At 41.6% G+C, this 19,638-nt stretch overlaps 2 protein-coding genes across 3 annotated transcripts in view; both read left to right on the top strand.

The window, feature by feature from the left end:
• The first annotated feature begins 55 nt into the window (after window positions 1-55).
• SOCS2 (suppressor of cytokine signaling 2) lies at window positions 56-9,076 on the top strand. Its single transcript, XM_059846796.1, has 2 exons — window positions 56-221; window positions 1,150-9,076. The coding sequence occupies exons 1-2, from the start codon at window positions 77-79 to the stop codon at window positions 1,596-1,598; spliced, it is 594 nt and encodes a 197-aa protein (XP_059702779.1). The 5' UTR covers window positions 56-76; the 3' UTR covers window positions 1,599-9,076.
• A 4,014-nt stretch (window positions 9,077-13,090) lies between these two features.
• CRADD (CASP2 and RIPK1 domain containing adaptor with death domain) overlaps window positions 13,091-19,638 on the top strand; it is an 80,941-nt gene continuing 74,393 nt past the window's right edge. The window contains exons 1-2 of one of the 2 annotated variants that reach the window (XM_059846794.1): window positions 13,091-13,241; window positions 16,531-16,836. In XM_059846794.1, coding sequence (XP_059702777.1) covers window positions 16,539-16,836 — 298 coding nt within the window. In that variant the 5' untranslated portion in view covers window positions 13,091-13,241; window positions 16,531-16,538. Of the gene's footprint in view, window positions 13,242-15,832; window positions 15,995-16,530; window positions 16,837-19,638 lie in introns of those variants that run through there. The other variant, XM_059846795.1, reaches the window with a different exon arrangement.

The following is a 19,638-nucleotide window of genomic DNA, read 5'->3' as shown; positions in this document are numbered from 1 at the left end:
GCGGCCAAGCGGAGCCCTCTCCTGCCGGCAGCCCCCGACCTGCGTGCGAGCGGGGCCGCGCCCGCCGCCGCCGCCCATGACCCTGCGCTCCGCCGAGTCCCTGGAGAGCGCGGAGAGCTCCGGGGAGCGCTGGGGGCGCCCCGGGGCGGCGGCGCCCGTTGCCGAGGAGTGCCGTGAGGCGGAGCAGCTGGCCGCTGCTATGGAGGAGCTGCGGCGGGCAGGTAAGCCCGGGCGGCCGGGAAGGGGAAAGCGCCCGGGGCGGCGGCGCTGTCCGGGGGGAGGCAGAGCGGCTCGGCGGGGACCCCCACCGGGCCGAGAGGGGAACTGGGCGGCGGTGCGACGCCAGGCCATCGCCGACCGGAGCTGCGAGGTCGCGTTCCCGCGGCGGAGAGGGGCGGCGACGACTCCGACCTTAAGCGGACTGCGGCGGCCGAAGCGAAAGCGCCGGCAGCGCCGCGCCCCGGCGGCAGCCCAGGATCTGCGGCCGGGCGAGGGCCGGGCGCTGCCGCCGGCCGGGGCGGCCGCGGCTCCCCATCCCCTCGGCCCCGCGTACCTGCACTCCCCTAGCCGGCGTGGCGGCGGCTCGCCCGGCCCCGCAGGACGCGGGACTCGGTTGCGGGAGGAGGGTAGGGCTTTTTCTCTTCATCGCAGCCGAGCCAGGACCGCAGCTACCTCGCCGAAGTTGTTTTCTTATCCCTTAGCTTTCGATCTCTTGACAAAGCTCATTTCAACAGCAGCCTACTCAGCGTTCCCCAGAGCGGGCGTTCTGCGGGCTGCTAGCCTGTGCCTTGCGGACGCGGCGCTGGCCCCGGCGGCAGAGCAGCGGGGAGCCGCGGGACGCGTCCCTGCTGCTTCAGGGGCTGCCCGCCGGGTCGGCGGCTCCGGTGTCGGCCCCGCAGGACGCTGCAGGAAAGTTTGTGCATGTGTATGCATACATAGGTAAATAAAAGTGACCTGGAAAGCTCTGTCAAAACGAGATGCATTGTAAAACAAATGAATTTAAATAGCAAATAAAAATTTACTGTGCCTGGCAGGACTTTAGCTTTCAAACCACAAAAGAAATGGGTGACTAGAAGTGTATCAGCTAGAGAGCAGCTTTTAAAACAAACAGGAATAAATAAATCCCTTCTTTCTCTCATCTTTTAACAGGATGGTACTGGGGCAACATGACTGTTGCTGAAGCCAAAGAAAGGTTACAGGATGCCCCTGAAGGGACCTTTTTGGTTAGGGATAGTTCGCACTCAGAGTATCTACTGACTATATCAGTAAAAACGTCAGCGGGACCGACCAACCTACGTATAGAATATCAAGATGGCAAGTTTAGACTGGACTCTATCACTTGTGTCAGATCTAGACTTAAACAGTTCAACAGCGTTGTGCATTTGATTGAATACTATGTTCTTATGTGCAAGGATAGAACTGAAACACCTTCAAATGGAACAGTTCATCTTTATTTGAACAAACCCCTCTATACATCTGCTCCATCTCTGCAACACCGCTGCAGAATAGCTATAAACAAGAGCACAAATCAGATCTGGGAGCTGCCATTACCAACAAGACTAAAAGAGTACTTGAAAGAGTATCAATACCAGGTATAAATATATTTTCTAAATGCCTCTAACACAGAGTAACTTTTGAATGCAATTCTTAATATCAGCCAAAGAACTGAGTAACCAGTTGTACAACTCAGCATGGAATTCACTATCAAAGCAGTGGCAGTTCTGGGGGAAAGGTTTTTATTCCAGATGCTACAAAGGGAGACTTTATGTAAAATAATCCCAGTTTGCATCCTTGGGGGTTCAACAAGGTGGCATGCTATTCTTGCAAGGAGAGAGAAGCAAGGAATCTGTCCAGATTGTGTTGCTTTGTCAATAAAATGCTGCACTAACTATCAAATGCTTACTGAAGCAGTGGGACCGGGAGAGACTTCATAAGTGGTCAGAGACACATGAGGGTTTACAAGTATCTCAGCTGTCTGATTCCAAGATTAATTTGGTGCTGGTGTTCATATAATCCTAAAAGCTTAACTAGATCACACTGTGATAATCGTGCTAAAGTTATGCAACTAATCAAATCCAGTCAGAAAAATGATAATGTATTCAGTTTTTATTTAACTACTCTCCTGCTTTTCTGTAAGCAAAGGAGTACTGTAAGTAATCAGTCTAGAACATTGTTTTTCAAAGTTCTCTGAAAGCTGACCTTAAGAAGAAATGCCACATCTTTCACAGGAACCCAGTATATTGCTGATTATACCAGATTGGTATCCCAGAATCCTTAATGTGTTGACATCTTCACAGTGGTGATGTATCCATGCTATTAATATTAAGCCTCTTTTGGTTGAGGCTTTAGAACTATATGCTTCAGACTTGCAGTTCCAATGTCAAAACATGGGTATCAGCAGTTACATGTGTCTTCTACAGTGTAGAATGTTTTCTTCAGCCTGTTTCCCAAAATATGGGGAAATACGATGTGGATTTTTTTTTTTTATAAAGGGGTTGGTTTTCCTTTTTCTTCTTTTTTATTTTTTCTTTATTTTATTTTATTTTATTTTATTTTAATTTTTATTTTATTTTAATTTTTTTAACTTCCAATTCACCATTGTAGCTATCAGATGATTACTTAATAAAGTAAATCAAAGTGCACAACAATTTCCCAATCTTTGTATGTATGGATTTGCTACTATTCAGGAAGAAGTGCTCTTATATAGGAACTTATATAATTTCCCAGCTAATACTCAGATAAATGCACATGTACCAGTGAGGATGAATAACCCTGCTTTGCCTTTGTGGTGCTGCTCAAAAGTATAGCTGGATTACAATCAGATTAGTGGCTTAGAGGCTGCCTGCTGAATCCCTGTAGTTGAATATTAGCACAAGACATTGCTTTTTCTGTTTCAGTAGTCTTCCAAACAGGAAGAGGGGACTAAGACCCTCTGTACCTATTCTTCAGCCCAAAGGTAAAGTATTTAATAGAAGAAACACACAGGATGAGAAAAATAGGAAAGCAGTAAAGAGAGAAACAAGGACATAGATTCATCCTTAGTCAACAAATTAAAAGTTTTAATTCTTTCCCTGGCTTATTTGTTGATCAAAGCAAAGACCTGCGCTTGAACAAGGAGGGTTGTCAAGACTTGTTGTAATCTAGCTTTGCCCAGGCTGAAATAGAAACAACATAAAATAATCTTGTTTTCCTTGTGACTTAACTGCTCTGTTGTACTTTCAAGATGTTCTGTCCCTTCTCATAAACTCTGGGGCCCTGACCAACTTATTTGTTGCATCTAAACTTCCAATGTTACACACAATTTTGTCTGTAACATGCTGGCAGAAATGAGTAGCAGAGCCATTGAGAAATAGAAGGCTCCAAGAACGTGAGACAGAGTGGGTGGTTCCTTGATATGACATATACTTGATATGTTCTTGTTCTTTCTGTGGGAAAGGTGGGTTTCTCCTCCTCCATTGGTCAAATTTTCTGTCCCCATTTTAAACTTCTTTAGTATAGAAATGGGAGGAGTTTTTTTCTGAAAAACAAACCAAAATATTTTGTTACGTAAAATTTTCCCCATGTCTTGCCAAGATGTATTTGGAAGTCTTTCACGTTATATGGTGGCCACCTTTTGGTTGCCATGCCCAAAGAGCTCTTGCATTCTAGGTATGTGTCATAATTATTACCTGGTTCTTCTTGTCAGTCTTGCTAAGATCTGCCACCCTCAGGCTGAGGAGCTTTTCCTGTGAGCAGAGCCTGTCGAAAAACTCTGTTCCTGGGAACACTTTTCATTCTGATGAATCTTTTCTTACAGTTCTTGTCTAGCTCTACTCTGTGGTGAGAGAACTGCTATATGGAATAACTTCCATCACAGTGACAAACCTCTAATCTGCTGCTGTGTTAACATTCTGCAACTGTGCCTTTTCAGTCAGGGTGATACGCTTGGGGTCTCAATGGTAAACACATTCTACTAAGGACCTTTAAAATAAATCCCTGGGGGTTTCACTTCATGAATACCAGTGCTGGAGCAAGCAGATTGAGGAGATAAGAGCTTTAGGGTGCAATGAGACTGCTATGTTGCAAATATAAGAAATGATTTGTGGCTTGCTGGTGGCAGACTATGTGAGCAGTCACAGGCCAAGTGTCCCCCACAGCAGAGCCAAGCTCTGAGGAACAACAAGGGGCAGATGCAGGGAAGCTTGCTGTTTGTTTTTTTCTTAATAACAGTTCTCCAAAGCACAAGGGCAAATGGCAGGCTGAGAACAAGGAGTGCTGGCAAAATGAAAGGTGGTGATTCTTGTAACTAATCAAGTTACTGTGATGTGGAATCAAGTCACCAAACATTGAGCATATTGACCTAGACTTTGTATCATTTGCATTAGTTCCTGTGAGGAAAAGTAGGTTCTGTAACTATAGTGTGCTCGAAGCTGTGAACAATATTTTAAACAGACTGGAGGGGGAACTAGTCCTCTTTGTATGAAAGCACAGTTCTTGTCCTCATTAGGATGCCAGTCCTAGGGTTGATGCATTGCACTAGTAAAACTAAACCACAGTATGGCTTGCAGAAAACTTGGCTTCTTTCTGATGCAGCACAGAGGAATGACTTGTTCTGGTACAAAAAAATCTGATGATAGAACATGATTAGGTTTCAGCAGTACAAAGATCTTGCATGAGGACTTTGTGAATTTTCAGACATAAAATTTTCAGATATGTTCAAACATTTAAAAAAATTTCAGTGCCTTTTTTTTTCTTTACCCTATGGATGGTGTAGCTTGTTTGCAGCACTAGCTTTTAAATTGTGGGCCCTTCAGATTATAAAAATTACTTCTAACTGATATATATAATCTTGAATTGCTAGTACAGTGTGTGCAGCAAAGCCAGTTTCACAGGTTCAACGCCCATGAGTCAACCAAAAATCATGATAAGGACTTTAATCCTAAGCATTTTTTCACCCCATGTGTTGGTTTGGTTTATCTTTTTTGAATCTTGGAGTTTCAGATTTTCCAGTTTATACCTGGAATGTTAGAAAATCTCTTCACTTAAAGGAAATCTGAGAATCCTACAATCCTAAAAGGCGATGCTTAAAAAAACCAACAAAAATAAACATAATTGCAAGATGAATCATGAAAATTGAATTGGTGATAGTATTTAGTTTAGCACTAAACCTAGCAGAAGTGTAAACTAGGGCAGTATTTTAGTTGTATGGGCATCTTCCTGCTGTAGTATTATCACTGGAGACAGAAAATGGTTTGAGTACAAGATGAATGGGTGGAGTGGGGATGTAACCAAGCAGCTGTGCTCATTGCATTAGAAGTAATTTTATTTTAATCTGATCTTGTCATTATTGCCCTAATTATATTTTATGAAACCACATTCTAGATAAACAATATAAAATTATTAGCAAGAAGGAAAAATTGTTCACCAGAATATGAGGGGCAAAAGGGTTTTTTTATATCTTACAACAAGGAGGAATTTACTCCTATAATAAGACTAAGTCTCATCACCTTGAGAAAACAGAATCCACATATTACAGAGAGGACAGAGTTCTGTAGTTGTGTGGATTTTGTACCTTAGCCAGCTCTCATGTTTTAGCAAAATGTTCCTGCAGGTAAATTACCTTGTTAAAGTTTGTTTAAAAAAACTTTATTTATTTATATGCTCTTTTCAATAGCTTTTTCTTGTATTCCTGATAACAATCCTATTGATTTTTCCTTTGGCTATAATCTTAGGCTCTAGTGGAAAGTGAGTCAAATGATATCAGGGCTTTGCTCTCCTTAAGCCAAAACACATAATGGAAATAGGAAGAGATATCTTTAGACATGGGTATCATGTCTAAGAGTCATTTAAAATAAAGTAAAATAAAATTTCTGCCAACTTTGCAGTCATCAAAATAATTTTAAGTATCATATTTACTGCTAGAGGAGACAATGGCTTGAGAGATTCTAAAAACTGTATTGCTAATTCTCAATAATAGTAAAAAAACTTTGTAGAAAGGAGAAATTTTATTTTAAAAATATAGAAATTAATGAAACTTTTACAATCTGAACCAAAGAATTTCTAAATAGAATAAGTAGAAGTTAGTAGAAAAGTCTGAGCTTGTTAATTCTGTATACACAAAGGAAGTGGGGATGACAAGAAGCTTTGGTATCTCAGCCTAGCTCCTGAAAAGCACTTCTCTATTAGCATTAGATTCAGCAGGTCTCAGTAGTTTACTAACCATTAGCATGACTGGAAATGCCTGGAAAGAACATTCCACTGACACATAACTTCAGTCACCATGGTCTGTTTACAACAACATGGCCATTTGCCACAGTATTGCTAAAATTGGGTTGTTTCTACAATAGGCTGAGTATCAGTCAAAGGAATGGGGAGGCAGAGTTGATTCAGGTGCTGACCATCACTGGTCCTTATCTCCTGTCTTAGCACAAGCTAGGTAAAACACAGCTGCCAGGAACAAGATGAGAAAATATTCTGCTTTCAGAGGAGGGAATTAATTGTCTGGCTTTCATGTCTGAGAAGGGACTGAAGGGAAAGGACATGGAAAACCCAGCAGCTCCTGTGAGAGGTGGTACTTCTCACAAGGTGTATCAAATAACTAACCACCTGGATGAGTACAATGCTGAAAGGTGTCTTAGTAGAGATTAAAGGTCGTGGGCAATAACTAGGATCAGTACACTTTGAATCCACACATAGACAAAGTCTGGCTAGATAGCTCAATTTTGAGAAAAAAGAAAATTAGCTTATGGCAAACTCAGTATGTCCTGGTGCCAGGGTTACCAAGCAGGAGAGGGATTAACTGTGTTTATTGATCAGGTTATCTACAGGGCTTTAAATTAGCCAGTGCCTCTGAGAAAATCTATAGAAATACAAAAATATATCACCACAATTGTGCTGATTAAGCTGCCTGATAAATTGTGTGTCCTATTCTACTTAGATTCTGTTTTTTAAAAGGGATTGCACCTGTGTTTCATTTTGTTTTCTTCCAGAGCTGGAGCCATTATTTTTCCAGGAACTGAAATACCAAAATAATACCGCTCCTTTTTAGGGTATTAAGGAGGAATATAATGCTGGAGCAAAAGCCATTTATATTAGCATAAGGAATTAGCTGGCATTTAGTAGGAAAAACTTCAAACAGGTAATACCCAGAAAAAGATTAGTGGTGAGTGTTGCGAAGTATAAAGCACACTAAAAAAACCAACCAAACAAATTCAGTGCTTCTGTCTTGATTTCTCTTTCACTGGAGGGCAGGGTTTATGTAAGTAAATCCTTTTGATTCCAGTCAAACTGTTCTATAACTGATGTTTCATAGCTGAGGTTTGCAACTTGGTGCGCTGTTAGTTAACAAATAATAAATGCAGAGGCATATTAGACATGGGGAAAGATTCAAAGCCCAGTGCTAATTCTTCTTTTGAAGTTATTTGGATCAGGCTTGATAACAGGATTTTCTGAAAAATAGCTGTAAATGTGGTAGCTGAAAGGGCAAAAATCCCTTTCAAAATGCTTTGTTACAATTTAACTGTATCTCTTTAGGTTGCAGCCCTGAAATAAGATCTGTTGAGTCGCTGTACCCACACTGTGCCTCAGGGGGAATCTCCAAATTTGAGAGATTGCTCTGAACACCTTTTTAAACACATTTGCTTTTTTCTTACCCTGTCTGACACATCTGGAGGGCAGAATAAGTTGAGGATCAGCTCCTGTTGTTCGGGGGATTTTGAGCTGGTTGATTTTCTGTAGGAAGAGCACTATTAAAGACTGAGCTGCAATTTATCCATCTGTAAAGTGGGCGGTGGACTCAACATTCTGTAATTTCTCAGCATGGGGTGAAAAGTGGCTTTATACTACAAATAACACTGATAGGAACTTAAGCTGCAATGAGGGCAATACCTTTGACTGGCTTCACCGATGAAAAGAGAGAAGGAAATAAGTTAGGAAAGTGAGATCCTTGTCTAACTAGATTGCAGTGGATGTGGCACAGCTCCTTCCTGAGCTGGAATGCTTCAGATGTGTTTTCTGTGAGGGAAGCTGCTTGTGAGAAGCTTTCCGGAACTTCATCTGTTTCTTTTAACTCCCAATAGAGGATGCAGTGCCTACTGCAGGATGCTTCACAAGCCTGCAGGCAGGCAGGTTTCATTTTGAAAGGGAACAAAATAGATGAAGTGAGTTTTTAATCAAAGGGTACTTTTTGTTTGAAAACAGGATGCATGAGAAAGGTATAAGCAGTGGCAAATATCTTGTGAGGCTATCTGTAAAAACATTCCAGGAATCATTGCTAGCTCCTGAAGTCTAACCTTAAAGTAAGAACCTTTCAAAATATAGGTATTGTATATGAGTTTGTCCAGTTCACATCCAGGGAAAGCAACAGCAGATTGCAAAAAGCAATAGCTATTCTCCCCCTAAACATAAGCAACCTTCCAGTCTTTTATCTAAAATATTAGAAAACCATTTCATATGCTGTAATTTGCAAGTAAAGTAAGTTGGTTTTGTGAAAAGGTTTCAGACTTCAATCTTTATTTAGTTTTAGTTATTTGCCAATGTTTGATTTTCAGGTTAATTAGTGAATTTTCTTTGTTCTCATAATAAAATGGTGCTTTACATTTAAAAAATAATTTAGTAAGTCTGGAATAAATAATAAATAATAAGAGGCTTGCAGTATTTCATCTGTCTTCTCAAAGAATCTTTAAATTAAACTTAAAAATAGAGAACTACATTAATTCATATATTTAAAGGACTATAAATTCTGAGAAATACTGAGTCATGTTTTGCAAGTAATAATTACACTTTTTTTTTTTTACAATTCACTGATTTTTTTAAAATGAAATGTATACAAAAGTTTTGCAGTGGATGTCTGCTTTCTTTTTATAACTATTTCTCATTCAACCTTTTGCTAGAGATTATTTGTATCATAGTAAAAAGCACTAAGAATTCATTGCAGTACTGCTAATAAACACTTATTTTTATTATGGAAACAAATGTAAATGTATAGACACTACAGAGTCACTTTAAACCCTATGTTTTAAGATGCTTTAGAACTTTCTGTGTTATATTTTACCTACGTGCTGGACGTGCCTTTTAATAAAATACTACTTTTGAGGAAGTTCATGATGTGTCACTTATATTTTATATTAATCCCTCTCTTTGATCTGCATTGAATTTAAAGTCTTTATTATTTAAATGAATGGAAGTTACAAAGTATCAGAACAATTACACAGCAGCCCAAGGGCTGATCCCTTTCAGTGATGTGCTTCAGTCCTGCCTGTCATCTTTTTTTAGAGGGATAAGGAACCATTTTTCTAGTAGCAAAGCCACCTGAAGAGCCAGACCCCTTCCCAACTGACCACCTAGTGCCCTCAAACCCTGCCAGCATCCAGCACAGCATGCCTAAGATTTGGTCTACAGTTTGGGGAAACTTTCTATGCCAAACCCTTCCCTTCCTTGGCATCAGCCAGGTTTTCAGTGAGTGGCACAGGAGATTTGGATGTCAGCATTACAGAGGCCCACGGCTGCAAAGGGGAGGGCAATGGGGGCCAGGGTGAGGAGGAAGAGGAGAGGGAGGAAGGGAAGGGGTTACTGCCTGGGACAGCCGTGGACAGCAATGGTTTGCAAGACCCTCACCTGGCCTTCAGGCCACCTAGTGTGGCTCACCCTGACTTAACATTTTAACAGTTTTTGAGATGCATCACTTACAGAAATGTTTTCTGCGCTCTTCTTTCTAAAATTGACAGTCAAGCACACAACAAATGTTTGTCTTTTCCCTTCTTAATTTCTGAGGCTTTGTGAGAGATTTAACCAATTAGATGTGCTTTCAGTAAACAAATCTAGAGGCTCCTATTTTTTCTTTTGTCCCTAAAGCTGGAATGCTGTCCTGCAGGCAATTGAAAACAGCACGATCCTAATACATTAGATCTGCTTGTGCCAGTTTTAAGAACACATTTGGCCTCTTGTTATCAGCAGAAAACAAACTAGTCTGTAGAAAACAAATTACACACATGCTTGGATACAGCTTGACTCTAATTGCATAAAGGATCCTCTCAAAAGCATTTTTAAAAAATCTTATTATTCTGGTACAGTTTCTAAAAAGGTTTGTGACTTTTAAGTGAGCCTTTAAAAAGTGCATAATAACTGCAAAAAAATCTGGGATTATGCCTCGGAATAACCTACATGTAAAGTGAATAGTATTGTCAGAAGAGATACTGCTTAGCTTGGTTCCCACAGATTTGGACTTGTGACTCTGAATTCAGCAGTCCTTAAAAGTGTGGCCTGATGACCACTGATGGCCCCTCAATCTGCAGAACCACACAGAACAAGCTTTTAAGACTAAAAGTCTGAGGATACTGATGTGCAGGATTGATTATGGTCCACTGATCTGCAGTCTAGGAAATAGTTTTTTAATCTACAAGGCTAGCTTTGAGATTTGAGCAGTTAGTGGGGCATTGAGTTGACACCAAACTGGCTCAAATATATATAAAATACATGTATGTGTTTGTCCTTAAAACTGAAATAGAACCAAACTGTGTCTCTGAAGCTTTGTTGAACTTGGACCAGAACGAAGTGGAAGACCTTTAGTGAGGGCTGAACACAAATGGGACCGAAACAAAGAATTTAAGGACTTCTCTCCTTGGATTTAAAGTACGAGCTCTGTGTGTCTTTAGACTCTACCTGTACTATATAATCAAAACCTGGCTGTGTTGCTAAAGATGAACCCAAAACACCAGTGGCATATTTAGTTTCCACTAAATAAATTTGCAGCACTAGTTATTAACTAGTGGAAGGAAAAGGAAACGCCAGATTTTCCCTTAATGAGATTTGGACCTCTGGTGCTGTCCTCTTCCTTCCTAGGCTTATCAGTTTCCTTTCACTGCTTTCCTTCTTTCTATCTCTGTTCAGACTGCAAGCAAATACGTGACTAAATGCTGACTGTATAAGTGCTGTAATTTCCTTGGGTGGAATCTGGAGTCGCTCTATGCATATCCATATGCTTTGCTAACTTTCTAAGACATTCTTGGATAGTATAAAATTAAAAAAACCAAAGTGCCTCATCTGGCAAAAAGATACAGTAAATGCAGTGATGTAACTGCTTGTTCTAATTTTCTATTTTAAAATGCAGCCACATTATCTGCAATTAGAAGCAGCTGTCAGGATTGCAATGATGAGATTCTCTAAGTCTCCAAGTTTGGTCACTCTAATTCCAGATATAATACAGTTCCTTAGATCACGACTGCAAGAAATAAAAAAAAAAAGCAGCAGTGACAATCAGAAGTACCAGAAGCTGGGACAGGAAACTCTCAGTGCCTGTGTAGTGCTGCACTGAGGAACGATCGTGCAGACACTCGTGGTGTCTCTGCTGCCTGGAGCTGCTCTGGACCGTTTACAAATGCATCTCCTCACAACTACTATTACAAACATCGTGGCAAGAAAATTTAAAACCACCTCAGTTGTACTTTGGCTACAACAGCAGCATACTTCTTGTCTTGGAGTTACTGATGATGACTTACTTGTATGGCTTCCAGTGTTGTCAAATATGTTAAAGCATTGCACTGAAACAACCCAGAGGAGCACTTAGATTTTTTTATGTCTGCGTTCCAAAAGACTGATGTGTGCCTAAGACAAAAAAAATATTTACCTTGGTTTATCAGATGTATAGTAGTTAGATATTATTTATCAATTATTCACAAGCATTTTAACCCCCTGTATCCAATTTATTACCTGCAAACAATTATAGATAAAAAGTGTTATGTCACCAAACCAAAACACTGCTTTAAAACTGCCAAATAAGTAGCATCTCTGCAGAAGCTGGCCACATTTTATGTGTATCTATTTTTTTTTAAACATTTCTTAAAACCAGCATACAAACTTTGCCTTTAAGACTGATTTACATTCTGCGTCCACATAAATTCTCAATTGTCAGCCACAGGAAAATCAAAGAAAAAGGATTTAAGATTCCTGAGTATGACTGCCTATCTTTATGTAAAATCTTGTAGATAAATATCATGTTAAGCATAGGCAGAATGTGAACTCTACTCTTGGATACATTTTTCCATGGCAAGTATTTCTTGGGTACAGTATCTAGGAAAGACACGTAAAGGTTTCCACAACTAGCTTCCAAATACCCTTAAATATTTCAAATACCCTTAAATTTGTACGATTAGTCTAAACAGAGTGTACAAATGGGATTCACAAGGTGACGACGTTTCTAGCAGCAGCTGCAGCAACCACCTTTCCTGCTTTTCCAGAGGGTAGGTATTAGCACGCTGTGCAGACCACAGCCAGCTTGCTGTGCCTGCCTGCAGCTTCAAAGGTAGTACGTTCCAGCACTGGAAGGTCTTTTTTTTCCCCCCCTTTCATCGCTATTGCGGTCCCCACATGAAAGAAAAAGGGCTGACACCACTCAATCCCGTGTGACACCTGACACCTGTGCAAAGATGGAAAAAAGTTATTTCACGATGTGTGAGCGAAAGCGACACCGCCTCATTTCTACAGCGCTGTGAATCACAGTCTTCTCTTTTCTACCGTATTTTGGTTCCAGGCATCCGTATACAATTATGAATAATGCAGTATTCAGTAATAGAGGAATAAAACAAGAATGCGCATAGCAATATGGTAGACACAGGCCAGCTCTTACTTGAATAAATTATTTTCATCTATTAAAGTCTCTTCATTTTTAGGCTGTTCAGATGAAAGTAATGAAGCCAAATGTGTACAGTATTCGATATAATACTGCTCTGTTTGATACGACGATGACAGCACCACGATGAAGTTCAGCTTAGCGCATACTCACAAACAGTGTGCCTAGAGAGCAGCGAGATCAGCTGTTTCTAATGCCATTAAAACTCCAATTTCGTCATTTCTAATTTAATTTCAGATACAACCCCTCCCTCACTAAACACCCCCACCACCCTGACTCCTGAGAGCGCAGCACGTTCTCCGAACTCCGGGAAAGGCGCCTTCTTGGCGGAGACACCTCCCGCTCCCGCTCCCGCCCCCGCCCCGGCTGCGGCACCGAGCAGCGGCACCGAGCAGCGGCGGCCCCGCCGTGCCCCTTTCCCCGCCGCTCGGGCCGGGCTGCCCGCAGCTGACATGGCGCTCACGGGCCCCTCCCGCGCTGGCGGGCCGGCAGCGGCCGCCCCTCCTCGGCCGGCCCGCAGCAGGGCGGCGGCGGCGGCGGCTTCCGGCCGAGCCCTCCTGCCTTCAACAAAGATGGTGCTCCCCGCGCAAGCTCCGCGGGCGCCGGCGCGTCCTGGGTAGTTTCCCGCTCCCCTCGTGTAAGTACGGGGCGGGGGCGGTGGGCGCTGCCGGCGGCTCCACTCGGTTCGTCCCGTCCCGTCCCACCCAAAGCTCCGCCGAGGGCGAAGCGGGAGAGCGGTGCCGCGGAGCCGTTCGGCGGCGCCCCCGGCACTGCGGGGCCGGGGCAGGGGCCGGGCTTCCGCGGGGAGGCCGGGCCGGGGCGGCGGGGCCGCCTCCACTGCCGCGGCCCTGCCCGGCGGGAGGCCGGGGCGGGAGGAAGGCCGGGGGCTGCTGCTGCCTGAGGGGGCTCGGGCCGGCGTGCGGGCGGCTGGCCCTGGCTGTTACCGGAGCAGCAGCTGCCACACTTCGGCAGGGAAGACGTTAAAAGCAAAACTTGCTGCTGCTTTTTTTGCCTTTTTTTTTTTTTTTTTCCCTCTCTTTTTTTTTTTTCTGGCGGGGTGGGGGGATGTGTAAGACTTTTGACCCGTAGGCTTGCTGTGAGTAGCCAGAATAATTCATGGGTTAGGCAGGTGAGTACAGTTGGTGTTCCGGAAAACGGTGAAATGTTTCTGGCAAGAACATTTAGTGAGTGTATGTGCCTTTTTAATGTCAGAAGGGGTTCTTATCAAAAGTTTTGTCCCTTTTCATGGACAGTTACTCTGTCAGATCCAGCAAAATGCAAACCTGCTTGTGTTGGTGTGGTGATGAGTCAAGGACTGTGCTCATTCAGCAGGCCGTGGGCTATATTTCTTAAAATTTGGCTTTATAAGGTCCATTTTCAGAAGTGTCTGGGGAATGTTTGAGTCATCTCTTGGGTAAATGGACATCTCGTATTTTTCATTTTCTGTAAAATTACTCGACTAAATTTAATTCAGAGCTTACTTTGAATCCCTAGATACAGGCTGTGATTAAAATGAGTTTGTTAATTCTGTGTTGCACTAAAGCTGTTGCACTCTGTCCCAACACTGTTACATATCAAAATCCTGATACACTTCCATATCTAGCTGCTTAGTTCCTAACTCAGACATTTGATTCTCACAGTAAACACACATAAAGAAATACTTTATCTTTAAAAAGACCTTAGAAATTAGTATGCCCCATCCTGGAATTTTACCAGGCCAGTGCCAGGACTTTAAACCCTCACTTGTGTGCACTCTGCAGTCAGCAAGGCAAAGGGCTTTTGCAGCAGAAATTCTCCCTTCGGATTCCTGGCTTGATCAGCATTTCTCAATGCCCAAAGGTGCAAACCTTTGGTTTGTAAGAGCTTTATTTTTGAAAAGTGTTGGCTGCTTTGGTCAAGAAGAAGACGAACGTGTCAAGTTCTGTACAGTCATCTAGCACGTGGGAACTCTTGGGGCCCATTCAGAATGTGAAACACAAAAATTCTGTAGTATCTGAAACATTTTTTCTGCCTGGGTTGAGATGACACCCTCACAGGTGCTGCCAGATGCCTTTCTTGAACTCTGCAAGTGCTTCATGAGCTTAAGGGTCTTCTCCTAAAGGAAGAAGTGGTAGGATTTACTGCCTGAATTTTGCTCTAGTCCAGAGACTGGTTTCTGTAGTTTAAAGCAGTGGTTTGTGTGGTTGTGTGTGTTGGAGACTTGAATCTTCAGCTTCACCTGTCCAAAATCAGCATCCTCACATCAAGTGGGAAAATCCAGTTCTCTTTCCTGCATGCTCTTTTTCCATCTCCTTACTTGCACTGTCTCAGTCCATGATGAGGTTTGATGTTTGAACTGTGCTTGGCAAACTAGCATTTCTTAGGGACATGGGCTGGCATGGCAGTGTTTGATTCCCACATGATCCCTAGACAGAAGGTAAGCACATTGGAATTCACTTCAGTAGATCAAGAATGCACTGGGTAGCCCAGGAAAGATGGAGTCTTCCAGGAAGGTGCTTTCCAGGAGTGCTTTTGGCACTTGATGAAAGCATTTTTGGAAAGTGGCTTTGTCAGACAATGTCACAGACAGAGGTTTCCAGTCTCTCTCTCATGACACTGTGCTCTTCCATTCTGTCCAAGGTGCCATTTACATGCCAATATATTCTGTTGGTCACCCTCCTGGATTTTAACAACCAGGCCAACCACACAATCTTTGGTGGGGCCCTGGGAGTCAGCAGGCACCTCTGATGGTAAAAAGACATCATCAGGTTTCATGCAAAAGCTTTGAAAGTTCTGTCTCTCCGTGTACCCTCAAGCTGAAAGGAGTAGAGTTTCTGCAAGGTCTAGCAGTTCAAACAGCAGTGTCTAGTTTAATAGTGAGAAACCCTCTTGGTAATCACACTCAACACTTGCTGCTATTTTTTTACTTTATTATTTAGCAATGAGAAGGCATTTAATTGTGTTGTCCTGTCATTTTCTTTTTTAAGTGCCATTAATGGGTCCAGGGATGTGTTTGTCTTTAAGGACTAGATTAGACACTTTGATTTGTTTGAGGGTCTGGCATGAACTGCTGACTTGATCTTGGATGAGCTACTTGTTCTCTCTGGACCCTGATTATTCTTTTGTAGAGTGGTTATAAAATGCTTCTTTTTCAGCTTTTGTCTAGTCAGAGTGTTGGTCAAATGAAATGGAAGCTGGCAGAGGGCATCTGATCCCTTCCTGTGAACACATTAGAAGAGAGGGAGAAGAGCTATTTAAGCTAAGGAACAGTTTTGGCAGAAGAAATGCCTATAAATGGAAGGGGATAAATTTGAGGTGGAAATTCAAAGAGAATTTCTTCTCATTAGAACTGTTGAGTTCCAGAGCAGTCTTCCAGGATGATTCAAGGGTGGTAACGATCTGATACATAAGGTATGTTTCTACACCTCTTAAACTTGAATTGCTTCTTGTAGGCCAAAGCTACCTGCTGATTCTGTCCCTGCTGCTGCTTCTGCCTGTCTGAGATGAATCTACCAGTTCTGCTGCTGCTTTTGTAATTGTATTAGTGGTCAGGTGTGATATCTGTCTAATTTTGGGGGGTTAGTGTCTCTTAAGCACTGGCAAGTGCTCTAGCTGCCCTTAGTATGGACCTAAACCAGCAGGATTATTTGGCATGGGTTTCACTCCAGCAAAGGACTGGTCTTTGCAATGCCAAATGTTCTATTCCTGTCTAGTATTTCCCAGAAACTGGATCATTTTACCTTGTGAGATAGTGAAATTTGAGTGGAAAGAAGATGATGGAGATCATTAGTAGTTTTGCCAGGTTGGTGATTCTGAGTTTGGAGCTTCCTTTGAAGGTTGACAGGTGTCAGACATCACTTTTGTATGTTCTGATATCACTTCTGGATGCTAAAGGTTGAAGTATTTTAATCTTCACACATTTCATGACTCCTTTTTGCACACTCTAGGTTGCCAGATGGATGCCAGAGACAAGCAGCTGTTACGCTCCCTGCGCCTGGAGCTCTGCACAGAGGTGCTGGTGGATGGACTTGTTATTCAGTATCTCTACCAGGAAGGGATTCTCACAGACAGTCATGTTCAAGAAATAAAAGCCCAAACCACTAGTCAGAGGAAAACCATGATGCTCCTTGATATTCTCCCCACCAGAGGACCCAAAGCTTTTGATGTGTTCTTGGATTCCTTACAGGAGTTCCCATGGGTTAAGGACAAGCTAATACGGAAGCGTAAGGAAATGACAATACAAGATCCTTCAGGTAAGCCCAGCGTTGCTGTTGCTGCTATTTTGAAGCTTGTTCTCAAGCCATAATTTCAGAAGTATTGAATATACCAGTAATTTCAAGTTATGTGTCATGTAAACTCATGATACCAAGAAAAGGGAACAGCCTGAATTTCCTCAAACATCAGGAAATATTGCAAAGTTTGAGACATGAGCAGGGCTGAGTTTCAGGAGACAAGGAGACAGCAGGAAAGGCTACCTTGGGAAAGGCTGGGATATGGGAGGACCCATAATCCATTGCTGCAAAGGGAATAGACTATAAAAAGTAATTTTGACTAGCTGCAGAACAGTGTCTTTGCCATCCAAATCAAATATTGTTTCATTTATGTGTGTTTTACAGTGGTTTGTTCCCAAATAATTTATATTTAGTGAGTTTTTGTTTACTTTTATTATGATTTTAATGTAATTTTTATTTAGTACTATATGCTAATATAGATTTATTTCGTTTATTATATTCAGTGGAGTGCAAATATCTAGGATCGTTACTTGCAGAATTACTAGCCATTGCTTATTTTGAAAGCAAATTTAGGAGCTAACTGATTACTTAGTATAATCTCTGGCTTTTTGGCATTTAAATGTACATCTAAAACTAGTTTTCTAGACTTGATGTTTGTTCAGATGTGATTTCTTTATCAGTGTATGCATGCAATTGCCGAGCTGTTTTGAAGTCAAGACAACTGCTTTAAATGCACATTTCTTGTCCCAGATTCTGGCAGCATGCACTGGCTGCTAACCTCATGTTACCAGCAAGGTAGTGAAATAGTCCTCACTTGGGAACATTTTTTCCAAGCAGTCTGATTATTCTTTCTCCAAACCCTTCCCTCCTGCTGTACCCCCATTTGAGTTTGGTCATACATATTTTGATGCACATGACATGTGATTTTTTCAGTGTCAGTGTGCTTTGCGTGAGACTGAAAGCCTGTGAAGAAGGGTGGCTAAGACCTGTTGACCATCATGTTCACCTGCATCTCAGTTAGCTGGATGTTCAAGAACATTTTGTCAAGATCTGCTGGACAAGTCTGAGATTATTTTGCTTTAGGACATTTTAATGAAATATTCTCACAGCTGGTCTTTCTGTTGGTCTCTGTGTACGTTGCTGTGTGCATGCCTGGAAGCGAGTAAATAATTTTCAAAATTTGGGAATAAATGTCCTATGCTGCCTACAAGTTCTCAGCATAATGCAAACTAGGGCATTGAGTGTGTTGGAAAAGGCCTTGTACTGTCACGCTAGTGCTCTTTATTTACCTTACAAATCAGCCTCTTTATTTGATAATTGCTGCTTAAGCTGCTGAATAACCTTGTGTGTGTTCCAGACATACACATCCATTAAATACAGTCGGGATCGTGTAGTTTGTTACTGAAAAAATTGTTTCCAATTTTTGTCCTTTTGATTGTTTTGTGGATTGCTTGTTCCTGCTCTTGATCACTTCTGACTAGTGTGCTGGATTTCTGCATATCAGGTTCTCTGGTTTTGAGTGGGCTGACAGTACTTGATAGTCCTATTGCCAAATTTTGTGTGTTAATTAGGAAAGGCTTCCAGGTTAGATCAAAGGTTACTGGTATTTTTATGGTGGCAATACAGAGAGTCAGAGCAGGATAGGAGGCAGGAAGCCAAGTTTGTTTTAATATTTAGGCATGTTCTTTAGAAACCCAAGAAAGAGAGCACCATCTGTGCCCTCGTAAATGCTGAGTGTGCCCTGGTATGAATTGGAAACTATGGTGGCAGCATCAGGGCTGATTACATGCAAGAAAATGTGGTTTGGGATAAAAAGCTTCGCTTTGCATTCTAACAACAGACTTGGAAGCTTTTGTCTTGGCGGAGTGCATGAACATATGCTTAGCCTTAAGCATGGAAAAAGTCATTGGCTCTAATAAAACTATAAGCACATTTAAAATTAAGTGTGTTCTCTAGTGCCATGCTAGATAACTTAACCTCTGCCTTATTGGAAACTCTTCTTCTTACTGATTATTTGTCAATGGTAATTTGTTTTAAAGAAGGCACTTGTGGTGAAAAAAGCTTTCCACATATACACCATCCTTCTTTTAGACCCTAAAACTTTTAAAATTGAAGTTAGTTTTAAGTGCCCAGATTTTTAATTTTTTTTTTCCTTTGGATCATAAATTCTAAGGAAATGGAATGCTTTCTGTTCACTTGCTTATGGTCAATTAAAATTCTCTTAAGGAAAATATCCTCTGTTTTTACAGACCCTTTTGCAAGACTAAGGAGTGGTAGTAAATTGATCCATGATGGAAGTTTTTATTTTCATCTTTTGCTTCTTGGTGATTACATGTAGGATTTTTAAAGTCAGTAATTAAATAGACTATTAGATTATGTCTGTCCGAACCTGAAAACTGGGATGTACACAGTGAATTTTTTGTGTAGGCCTTTGAATTATTTTACATTTTATTCAAAGAGATCAGGCTTTCTATTCTTCCTACAGCTGAGAGGTATAGTTGGTTAAAGAAAATCACAACCATAATTATTTAGAAACTTTTAGTTTATTTTCTTTTCCTACTAAAAAACAAGCCCAAACCAACAAATCAAACAAACAGCAATTTCAGAAAGAAAAATATTTTTGTTGATATTGTATAAATATGATCTGGTGGACCAAGAAACTGCAAAATGGAAGCCAAAGTCTGAGATCTAGGCAAGATGCTGCCACTGACTTGTTGTGAGTCTTTGAGCAAATTCTTTCAAGGTAGTGGATTTATTGATTCCCAAGCTGTGTAACTCGGTGTAATGTTCATGGAACAGCATAGAGTGGAACTGTAAATTGGC

Source organism: Haemorhous mexicanus, chromosome 5, assembly GCF_027477595.1.
Source record: "Haemorhous mexicanus isolate bHaeMex1 chromosome 5, bHaeMex1.pri, whole genome shotgun sequence".
Classification (NCBI taxonomy): Eukaryota; Metazoa; Chordata; class Aves; order Passeriformes; family Fringillidae; genus Haemorhous; species Haemorhous mexicanus.
This window is presented reverse-complemented; position numbering and strand designations above follow the sequence as displayed.